At 34.8% G+C, this 12,447-nt stretch overlaps 1 protein-coding gene across 2 annotated transcripts in view; it reads left to right on the forward strand.

Moving 5' to 3' along the window:
• Positions 1-12,447, forward strand: part of COL19A1 (collagen type XIX alpha 1 chain) — a 310,139-nt gene that overhangs the window by 34,148 nt on the left and 263,544 nt on the right. For both annotated transcript variants that reach the window (XM_038554446.1, XM_038554445.1), the window contains exons 5-6: positions 6,062-6,185; positions 7,452-7,727. In XM_038554446.1, coding sequence (XP_038410374.1) covers positions 6,062-6,185; positions 7,452-7,727 — 400 coding nt within the window. The remainder of the gene's footprint in view (positions 1-6,061; positions 6,186-7,451; positions 7,728-12,447) is intronic.

Raw genomic sequence — 12,447 nt, forward strand, 5'->3', positions numbered from 1 at the left:
ACACAGTTTTCCAGAGTGGCTGCACCAGTTCACATTCCCACCAACAGTGTATGAGGGTTCCCTTTTCTCCGCATCCTCTCCAACATTTGTTGTTTCCTGCCTTAATTTTCCCCATTCTCACTGGTGTGAGGTGGTATCTCATTGTGTTTTTTTTTTTTTTAATTTTTTTTTTTTAAATTTATTTATGATAGTCATACAGAGAGAGAGGGAGAGAGAGGCAGAGACATAGGCAGAGGGAGAAGCAGGCTCCATGCACCGGGAGCCTGACGTGGGATTCGATCCTGGGTCTCCAGGATCGCACCCTGGGCCAAAGGCAGGCGCCAAACCGCTGTGCCACCCAGGGATCCCTCTCATTGTGGTTTTGATTTGTATTTCCCTGATGGCAAGTGATGCAGAGCATTTTCTCATATGCATGTTGGCCATGTCTATGTCTTCCCAAGACAGTGTGGTACTGGCACAAAAACAGACACATAGATCAGTGGAACAGAATAGAGAATCCAGAAGTGGACCCTGAACTTTATGGGCAACTAATATTCGATAAAGGAGGAAAGACTATCCATTGGAAGAAAGACAGTCTCTTCAATAAATGGTGCTGGGAAAATTGGACATCCACATGCAGAAGAATGAAACTAGACCACTCTCTTTCACCATACACAAAGATAAACTCAAAATGGATGAAAGATCTAAATGTGAGACAAGATTCCATCAAAATCCTAGAGAAGAACACAGGCAACACCCTTTTTGAACTTGGCCATAGTAACTTCTTGCAAGATACATCCACGAAGGCAAAAGAAACAAAAGCAAAAATGAACTATTGGGACTTCATCAAGATAAGAAGCTTTTGCACAGCAAAGGATACAGTCAACAAAACTCAAAGACAACCTACAGGATGGGAGAAGATATTTGCAAATGACATATCAGATAAAGGGCTAGTTTCCAAGATCTATAAAGAACTTATTAAACTCAACACCAAGGAAACAAACAATCCAATCATGAAATGGGCAAAAGACATGTACTCATCTTTTTAGTCAGGTTACCATTCTATTGATATTCTTCCTAAGGTATTAAAATCCAAATATATTTTCACACTAGTGGAATAAACACTGAGGCACTTTTTATCAGAATACTTCATGCTTTTCTTCACATAGCATAATTATTAGTATACATGCTATTCTCATAATTTTTACAACTTCCTGCAAATTGCACTCATTTTTAAAGAAATGCTTGGTGGCAAATCCTAATTTTTCTAAGAAATGATCTCTAAAAAGTATACAGAAAATACTCCTGATTGGTTATCACCTTCTGTAACATGGATATCTTTCTTAAAACCCAACAGATCATAGCCCTATTTTAAAGACATTACTGTGTGGTTTGCAATACTTCCTGATCTATGCTCAAAATATGATTAGAAGAAACAACTATAATTAACTTCCCCTCATGGATACTGGTTACCTAAGATATGCAAATGTCATAATGAATGCTTTGCTCTGAACCTCAAATGTGATTTATTGTTGTTGTTAATATTATCACGATTGTAAATATTTAACTATTCATTTCTTGGTACTAATATTTGCTATTTATTTATATTCCACCCATCTCACCTATTATTCAGAAAAGCAGCTTTTTTTTCCCCTTCCCTATAGCCACATAACATTATTTTTAAGTCAGGTCAGTAATGAGGGAAATTTTATTCTTAACCTAGAGGATGCAAGCAACTTGATATACTGGAAAAAAAAAAACTGACCTTGGAATTAGAAGTCCCGAGTTCAAGTTCCATCCTGACCTCTGTCTAGCAGAGTGATGGTGGGAGGGAGGGAGAGAGGGAGAGGGTGAGGGAGAGAGAGAGAGAGAGAGAGAGAGAGAATGAGAGAGAGATTATGAAGGAGCACAAGAGTGGAGGGAGGGAGAGGGACGAGCACTTTCCTTACGCTTCTAGAAATATATTTGAAAACACTTCTATCTTCATGAAGAAGATGTTAGTTGAAAGATATTTTCTACACAGAGTTCCTTCTCTAAGTATACGGTACTTTCCTTATGCTCCCACACATACTTTGAAAATGCTTCGAGTCTCCGGCTCTATCCTAGAACCTTGAAATCATCACCTGAATTAAAGGTAGATGCTTAACCAACTGAGCCACCCAGGCACGCTGAGATGTAGAATTCTTGTAAAGGGATGTGTTGAACAAAGTTCAATTTCAGTTATTTAACTAGAGGTCCATTTAATATCCATCCAAGTGGAGATGCCTTGTAGGGATTTAGGCATGTAAGTTGACAGCACAGTCAAGGGAAATTAGTCAGGGTTAATCTTGGTTGCATCTCCCCTTTGGCATCACCTTTCTTTTTGGAACTTTTCTCTCCCAGTGCCTGAAGGTGATGCTTGTGTTGCTCAGGAATCGGGACAATGACATTTCGGCCTTCTAACTCAGGGGCATTTCCTGCTCTGGAATTATTCCTCCTTCTCTGTGTTTTCTCTGTCAACTTCCTTGCTTTATCACAAGCTCATAGATCTCTGTTCTATTCTTTCCAAGGTGATAATTAATTATTAGACAATTTGTTAGTATTATATGACCAGTTTTTAGGGACTATTTTAGTGGTAATAACAGAGCTTATGTTTTATAAATACAAGGATTTTCCAGAGAGGAAGAAAGCTCTAATAGTAGAGTATTAGGTATTTTGGCTTGTAAGAAAAAGTACTTCATAGTTAGGGAGAATCTACATTCATACCATGTATACAAAAGACAGCGGATGTAAAGCCCTTTTTAATAACAATTACACATACAAAGAATGATTAGATATTTCTTCCATCTCATGCCAAGATCTTTCCTGTAATACAAATTTCTTTTTTAGATATAATCATTTTATTTACATTTTTAAGAGACTTTAAATAAATTTTGATCAGCAAAGGATTTTTCATTAATCAAGTGAGAATATCTAGAGGATGTGGGCTGTAGGCTATGTAGACAAATATGGCCTATTCTTAAAGTCCTGTATGGTGAGATCCTTCATGTTTAATAAAATGTTCATTTGTATCCAACTTCATAAGTATAGGTACTAGTACTTTGTAATAAGATATTCTGTTTGAAGTATATGGAGAAAATATTGGGAAAAGTGTATTTTCATTTGAAGGTTCTTTCATCTTTTCTTATTGCCTCAGTGACTGAACTATTCTGAAGGCTTTAGATAGGCAGTTATAGACTACTATGATTTTTTGCCTCCCATAATAGAAAAAAATATTTTTATTGTTAATTCCCCCTCATCTCTGACCTTGAAAAATATCAGATTAATTTATAGTTCACTTTAAAGAACAGAATTATTTTTTCCTAACCTGAAAATAGTAGTGTTGTTTTATAAATGATCATTAATACAATTTATGCTCTTTGTAAAAATTGAGGAAGTAGAGAAAATATAAAGAGAATTTAAAAATCTATTAACACTAAGAAGGAAGTGCTGTAATGTTAAGATCTTTAGGAAATCAATTTTTTAGTGGGATCAAATCTCACTGGTTCTCAGATCTGGACATTGCCTTCTGCCATAGCTGGTCTCTATAAGGAGCCCCACTTTTGATTCTCCGCCACTTCCTCTAGAGTTTAATAGTGTTTCTTTCCACTTTATGATTGAACAGAGGGCTGCTATACGTATAGAGAACATCAGAGAGCAGATGAAACCTACATTTTAGATTTTTTTCAACATTGAAATAAATTATAAGTTCAAAGGAGCCTAAAATATGTGAATTATGAGACTTCAGAGGCACTCCAGATCATATCTAGAACTAGCTCTCTCAGGGGCTAGTGTAAAGAGAACTCTGCAGGCAGCAAATTTCCTTTGGCACCTTTGGATAATTTGGAAAGACTTAATTTAGCTCTCAGTGACTTTTACTTAGTCACATTAAAACAATTTATTTTAGATTGAACATTTTGTTAATTTGGTATATTTTTGCTCTCACCTGTCCATGAATATTTAGGTGACTTTCATTAATATGAAGAAATGTAAACAATGGGAAATAAAAGATAAATTATACTTAAATTTCACTAAACTTTGAGCTCTTCAAATCTAGGTTAGTATTAATTTATATGGATGAATTTTCCATGTATAGTATTGAACTATATACAATGTGTACAAAATGGAGGGAAGGTAAAAAATATCCCAGTGAAAATTTATATATGTGTATATATATATATATATATATATATATATATATATATATATATTCATATATATATGAATTAGTTCAGCAAGTAAGGATCAGCAATATTTTTCTTAATGGGAATATCATGAATAAGCAGTGTATAGAATTTCTTATAGGAAATTACACTTCATTCAAAAATATTCAAGCATGGGTATCTTACACATGGCAAGCTGTCATTATATCTCTCTGGTAGCAGACCAGTAATCTAATATGGCCTCTTTTATAATAGAAACTTTGGCAAGACCCAGCGAAATTATTCTGTGTCACATTAAGTGTGCTTGTGTGGTATAAACAAGAAACATAGTCTATAAGAGCTGAAATGTTTTGTAATGTATTGTTTTTAAAAGAGAAAAGAGAAATTTTTCTTCAAAATACAGTTTTGGCAAGCAAAATCACTTTTGGCTTTGAAAGTAGAACAAGAATTACTGAAAGGAAAATACAATAATTATAAGGATTTTAATCCATTATAAACCTAGGCTAAGAAAATATCAATTTTCCTGTAAACATAACTAAATTTATTTCAGTGTATTATTTTAAGACTGTATTTATTTTATATTAATATTATATTAGTAGTATTTTGTTTTGTTATTTTTTGTCACAGAAGGAACCTTTCAAGAGATATATTTTCAATTTTCAAATCAGATTATAAATTACTGAAAAATAATTACATTTTGTTTTATGAAATATTAAAGAATTCTATCAAAATTAAGTTTGTCTTTGTTTCGTTTGCTAAGTCAGTCATTAATTTAACAAATAGTTATAAGGTGCTGTGGTGGCACTGCACTTGGGCTTTGTGGATGATACAGAGATAGATTAAATGTTTCTTTGCTTCAAATAGTTTCACAGGAGTTTTTATTATTCTATTTTTATGTGGTTCAAAAATTACATAAGAACAATTTTTAAGATTGTATAGATAATAAAGAGAAATATACAGATAAACTTTAGCACCTATACGGGCTTGAGGCTATTTTATATAGTCATTCACTCTATTGTCTGATATAAAGAAAGATAAGTGGTCAGTTTAGTGACATGAAACAAAATAGAAAAAACAGTCTCTCTGAAGTCCCTCTTACTGGTCATGGTACTACTTCTACCCTGGCTTCTTCACCACCCATCCAGCTCTTTTACACATACATAGTCTTATATTTTTCCAATGAGTATTTATTATTAAGCCATGATTCAGGATCCCAGGGTAGGGATCACCATGTACCCAGGTCCCTCTTAACCACCCCGAGAAAAGGATGGAAGACAAAGGAGAGGTGGGTAGAGCCAGTTCGGATCTTCCCAGATGTGCCTGCTGCCTCACAGTTGTCCCAGGATGACGTTCAGGCTATGGGACAGAAGGATTTGTACACATGCCAGGATCATTCACATATGGAGACATCACCCCCTTTAGCAGTCATTGTCTTCTCTCACAGCAGTGGAAGTCCAGGTAGTTCTGCCAGCAGTTCCTGGTCTGGTTCTGGTTGGGGGAGCAGCTGCCAAAAAAGACAGTCTGGTAGTTCTTTATTTTGAACCTGATGCCTTCTGCCATGGTGCTGACTCCTAAAGACACCCCTGAAGCAGCTCATAGCTCAATGTGACTCTCAGCAAAGATGACAGAGTCAGACTGGAATTGGAATTAACATTTTGTTTGCTTTTTAATGAACAGTGTTACTTAAAGCAGTACAGTAATGTTCATTTTGAAATTTAGTTTAATAATGACCATTAGTTTAATAAGTCATTGTGAAATTTAGTTTAATAATAAACTTTAGAAAATTCCATTAAGAAACTTTGTTTTATTTTTATGGGAAAAATTATTGTATTACAAAGAACTTCATACTTAGATTTTCCTCTTCAGTTTTCTCACAATAATTCTTTGTTTTTCTTTCCCAGTAAGATATTTCCCAAAGGCCTTCCTGATGAGTATGCAATAGAAACTATATTTCGTGTAAGAAGAAGCACCAAAAAGGAACGGTGGTTTCTGTGGCAGGTTTTAAACCAGCAGAATATACCACAGGTAAGGAACCATAGAGTTGTGCTGATTAGTTTTCTTTTATGTGGTTATGCCAGGTGAATCTTGGAATGGTGTGCCCAAATTTGGAAGCAAATCTAGCATCTGAATATTCTTTCATTTAGAGGAATCATCAATAGGGAAATGCAAGTATTCTCATAGTCAGGATGCTCTTGCTGAGATCTGTAATATGATTCACATTTTGTCTAAAGACACTCAAACAACCCTTCTTTCACAACTGCTTCATTGCCACTAAGTCCACCTCACTAATAACTTCTTTATGTCCTATCATTTCTGATACGTATTATTTTTAAAGCTGTTCATTGTTTCATTTGGAAGTCCTTAGTGAGTGAAGAGGTGGGATATAAATATTGATTCCACCAATAAAAAGGTATTGAACACATGCTGTATGCTAATTAGTGACAAAGAGAAGAGATTTTTAGAAGCATAGTTCCTTTCACAGGAAGCATAACGTCTAAGGGGATGGCATGTAGGAGAACAATATACTACAGCATAATCACAGTGTGACGGGTGCAGTGGTAGAGGTAAGCTCAGAGCTGACTGGGGACTATGGGAGCATAGAAAGGGGCAGCTTCCTAAAATGGGCCACGAGGAAGAGGAATCCAGGAGTACTTGTATAAAAGATGGCATTTGGGCAGAAAGATGAGTGTGCAAGAACTCTAGGGGGAAAGATGAACCTCAATATTACTTATTAGCACCTTACATTTGTGTTTATTTCTATACACGTCCACTGAGATTTTTTTATTTCACTGGTCTTTTAATATGTTAATACCGTCACAATTTTATGATGGAAGATGAACTAAACTGAAAAAAGTATATCCTTTATGTAAAGGCATTTTTTTCTGCACCATGTAAATTATCAGTTTCAAGAAGTCAATCTTAGTTTGCATGCTAAGACAAGTGATTCTATTCTTTTTCTTTTTAAATTAAGTAACATTTAATTCTTGAATTGCTCATACAGAATTATATATATACTTAGATATACACTTACATATAAATATATACCTTCAGATGTTCTCTCAAGAAAGGAGCATATTACATTTGCCAGAATACCACATTATTTAAAACATTTTTGTAGCTGGATGTTTGCTGTTCTTTTGTATTAACAAATCTGGTGGACATGGGTATCATCTAAAACATTTTACTAAATTCCTCAATCATACTAACGTGCATCGCTGATTTTTTATTTGTATGCTTTAGTAATTTTGAACCCTTGTTTTAAACACTTAAAGCTAATTTGCATTTTTGCAGGTTTCTATAGTAGTTGATGGCGGAAAGAAGGTGGTGGAATTTATGTTCCAGGCTGCTGAGGGAGATGTGTTGAACTACATTTTTAAAAATCGAGAACTCCGTCCTTTGTTTGATCGCCAATGGCATAAACTTGGCATTGGTATACAATCCTGGGGCATTTCACTCTATATGGATTGTAATTTAATTGCAAGCCGGCATATAGATGAGAAGGACACTGTGGACCTTCGTGGAAGGACTGTTATTGCTGCACGAGCTTCTGATGGCAAGCCTGTGGACGTGAGTTGTGATGTTGGTTATGGAACTTTCTAAATTAGATACCTTATTAAAACCTTCTTTCTTTAATTACTATGTAATACATTCCCTTCTCAACACTGTTTAAATTAGCCATCAGATGTGTGAAGCATAGCTATGTATTTCCAACTGTATTTTCACATATATTATCTTCTATTTTCACCCATTTTTTTCAGCCTGTGAATTTAAAAGAACTAGGTCATGCCTTAAAAAATGAGATTCGTACAATTAAATTCTAGTAAAAATGCACCATATGATATCAAAAAAATCAGCTTGAATAAGCTTATATGTTTTGAATAGAAAAGTCTGGGAAAAGATGAACTTTAAGTTAAATGGTCCCAGATTATCTGATGTTTCCATTCAAGAACAATAGGCTGTTTTATTCATCCTCAGAATAGCAACAGTTTTGTATTGCAGATTATTTCTCATGAGCCTATAAAGGTTTTTCAAGGTTCTGCTTTGGATGAGAACAATTGGCTAGTAATCCCCTTTCAGATGAAAAGGTCCTTTAAAAGTCTTATTTGATGCTCAGGTAATAATAGATTTATTATTGATTTCCCTAGAAAAGAAGGCCTATAATACTAAAAAGTGAGATATCTCTAAATTTCATGACTTCAGTTTTTCTAATGGGTAGATGATGAGAAACCCCATAAAAGTAACCTGAATGTAGGCCACCAATAACAATTGCTAATGCACGTAACAGTTCAATTTTGTTTCAGAAGTACAATTCTATACAAATACATATTTGGACAGTGCATTTTTTCTAAATGCCCCTGTGGAAGAATCATGATAGGTGATTAATAGGTGGATAAAGATAATATGTGTGTGTGTACATGCACACACACATCTATATATATACTATACATACAAATATATATATTCAATAAAATATTTTTTAACTATTTTCTCTTAGAAACAGGAAACAAATCAGTGAGAATGTCATAACTAGAGCTCAGTGATGATCAGCCAAATAGGCCAGAGTAGGAAAAACCAATCATGGTGGCAAGACATCATGAGATTTTTGTAGAGTGAGCTGGTTTAGGGATCAGACAGATGTGGTTGTAAATCCTAGCTCATCTACTTAACTGTAATGATCTGCTAATTTATCTTGTTAGCTGTTAGCTTAGTATCCTCAGTTTAAAAATAGTATTGGTAAAGTTACTTCTTTATAATTGTATAGAGCATGTGTCGTAGTGCCTAGTATGTGGTTAGTTCCCTGTATATTCATTTATTTATTCAGGACTAGACACTCCACTCAACCCTGGCCTAAGAGAATGGGGAAAAGTCCTGCTTCTCTTGCTCTCAGAGATCTTAAAGACTAATGGAAGGATCAAAGTTTAAATTAGTAAATAATGGCTGCCAATAACAATAACAATATTAACTGTAACACAACAGTACCTTTCAGAAAGTTGTCTCCAAAGGCAAGGGAGGAAGTCGAGACCAGCAATTAGAACATAAGAGATGTAACTTTCAGCAGCACGTGGCGTGTAGGTAGGAAGACAATTCAGGGAATCCTCGCAACAGTGCTAGAGAGTGGCACCTGCTGCAAGTACCAAAGTTGGGGATTGGAACCTCTTACAGGCCTAATGAGAGCAAAGTGGGCTGTTTCTAGAGGGACTGAAAGAACTAAGAGCACACTGAGATTAATTCAGAACTTTTGTGGGCAGATGGCAATGAGAGAGGAATAAGTTATTGCAAGAGCAGGGTCCAGGCACAGAGCTTGCCCTCTGAAGGTTGAGTGCTGTGTCCTGTGTCTCCTTAACTTCTCCCCCAAGAACAGAATTAAGCCCAGAACCCGAGGCTGAAAAATATCAGATGTGTTCTCTAAAAAGACACATGTAGGAACACCTGGGTGGCTCAGTGATTGAGCCTCTGCCTTTGTCTTAGGGCATGATCCTGGAATCGCCAGATTGAGTCCCATATCAGGCTCCCCACAAGGGTCCTGCTTCTCCCTCTGCCTATGTCTCTGCCTCTCTCTGTGTCTCTCATGAATAAATAAATTTACAAAATAAAATCTTTAAAAAAAATTTTTTAAATACACAATGTAAAAATTATAGTATTACAAAGTTTTCACAGTTTAGTGTGGCATCTTAAATTCATTTGAGGGTAAAATTAATACCCAAAACGAGGAGACAGAGGGCTATGTTCAAAATGAAAGAACAGGACAAAATGACAGAGATCTAAATGAAATGAAGATAAGTAACATGCCTGATAAAGAATATGGTAATGGTACAGATACTAACTGGACTTGAGAAAAGCATGGAAAATCTCAGTGATACCCTTAACAAAAAGTTATAAAACATAAAAAGGAAGCAATCAGAGATGAAGAGCTCAATAACTTAAATTAAAAATATACTAGATGGAATAAGTCATAGACAAGAGGAAGCACAAGAAAGGATCAGTGACCCAGAGGACAGAGTAATGAAAAACAATCAAACTGAACAAGAGAGATAAAAGGAATAATAAAAAATAAAAATAGACTTAGGGAATTCAGCAACATCATCAAGTGTAATGATATTCACATTATAGGGATTCCAGAAGGAGAAGAGAAAGAAAAGGGAACAGGAAATCTATTTGAAGAAATAATAGTTGAAAATTTCCTGAATCTGAGGAAGGAAACAGAAATCCAGGTCAAGGATAAATGAGAGCCCCCAGCAAAATCAACCCAAAGAGGTCCACACCAAGATACATCATAGTTAAAATGGCAAAAAGTAGCGATAGAGAATTTTAAAAGCGGCAAGAGAAAACAGTTGCATACAAGGGAACCCTCCCCCCCCCCAAGGCTGTCAGTTGACTTTTTTCAGCAGAAACTTTGCAGACTAGTGAAGAGTGGCATGATATATTCAAAGTATGGAAGGGAAAAAAACCTGCAGCCAAGAATATGCTATCCAACAAGGCTATCACTAGAAGGAGAGTTAAAGAGTTTCCTAACAAACAAATGTTAAAGGAATTCATGACCACAAAACCAGCCCTACAAGAAATGTTTACTGGAAAGGAAAGATCATAAGTAGGAGTAAGAAAAGTAGGAAACACAGGAGTGGTAAAATCAATTATATCTATGAAAATCAGTCAAAGGATTCACAAAATAAAAGGATATAAAGTATATCATCATATACCAAAAATGTAAGGGGGAAAAGAGTAAAGATTGGGCTTCAAACATAAATGACCATATACTTAATATAGACTACTATATGCATAATATGTTATGTATAAACCTAATAGTAACCATTAATCAAAAACCAATAATAGATATGCAAAAAATAAAGAGAAAGGAATCCATGTATATCCCTAAAGAAAGCCAGCAAACTGAGAGAATAAAGCAAGAGAAGAAAGGAACAGAGAAGAACTACAAAAACAATCATAAAACAAGTAACAAAATGGCAATAAGCACATACCTATCAATAATTAATTTGAATGTAAGTGAACTAAATGCTCAATCAAGATATAGAGTGATGGAATGGAAAAAGAAAAATACCAACCTATATGCTGCCTATAAGAAACTCATTTCAAACCTATAGAAACATGCAGATTGAAAGTGGGAAGGAATAGAAAAGCATTTGCCTTACAAACAGAAGTGAAAAGAAAGATAGCAATGTTTGTATCAGACAAATTAGACTTTCAAACAAGGACTAGCAAGAAACAAAGAAGGATACTATATAATCATAAAAGGAACAATCCAACAAGGAGATATAACAACTGTAAATACTTATGCATCCAATATGGAAGATCCCAAATACATAAAGTTGCTAGTCACAAACATAAAGGAAGTAATTGATAGTAATATAATAATAATAGGGGACATTAATACCCACTTACATCAATGGATAGATAATCCAAACAGAAAATTAACAAGGAAATGGCTTTGAATGACACATTGGACCTGATCAAGCTAACAGATATATTCAGAATATTCCATCCTAAAACAGCAAAATACACACTCTTTTCAAGTGCACATGAAACATTCTCCAAAATAGATTACATATTAGGCCACAAAGCAAGTCTCAACAAATTAAAAAAGATCAAAGTCATATATCATGGATCTTATCCTGACCATAATGCTATGAAACTAGAAGTCAGCCACAAGAAAAAAATGTGGAAAAATACAAATACATGAAGGTTAAATAACATGCTTCTAAAAATGAATGAGTGGGTGAACCAAGAAATGAAAAAGGAAATTGAAAGATATATGTAGACAAATGAAAACACAACAGTCCAAAATCTTTGAAATACAGCAAAGTGGTTCTAAGAGGGAAGTTTATAGCGGTGCAGGCCTATCTGAAGAAGCAAGAAAAATCTCAAATAAACAACCTAACCTTACACCTAAAGGAGCTAGAAAAAGAACAAACAAAACCCAAAAGCAGCAGAAGGAAGAAAATAAAAAATATTAGAGCAGAAATACATGAGATAGAAACTACAAGATCAATAGAACAGTTCAGTGAAACTAGGATCTGGTTCTGGAAAACATCAACAGAATTGATAAACCTCTAGCCAGACTCATCAAAGAGGGGGCGGGGAGAGAAATATTGAGAGAGAACTCAAACAAAATCAAATGAAAAAGGAGAAATAAAAGCTGACATCACAGAAATACAAATGACTGTAAGAGAATATTATGAAAAATCATATGCCAACAAACTGGACAACTGAAGAAATCAATAAATTCTTTACAACCCTATAAATCCCCAAACTGTAATAGGATTAGACAATT

This window comes from Canis lupus, chromosome 12 (assembly GCF_011100685.1).
Source record: "Canis lupus familiaris isolate Mischka breed German Shepherd chromosome 12, alternate assembly UU_Cfam_GSD_1.0, whole genome shotgun sequence".
In the NCBI taxonomy this organism is placed as follows: Eukaryota; Metazoa; Chordata; class Mammalia; order Carnivora; family Canidae; genus Canis; species Canis lupus.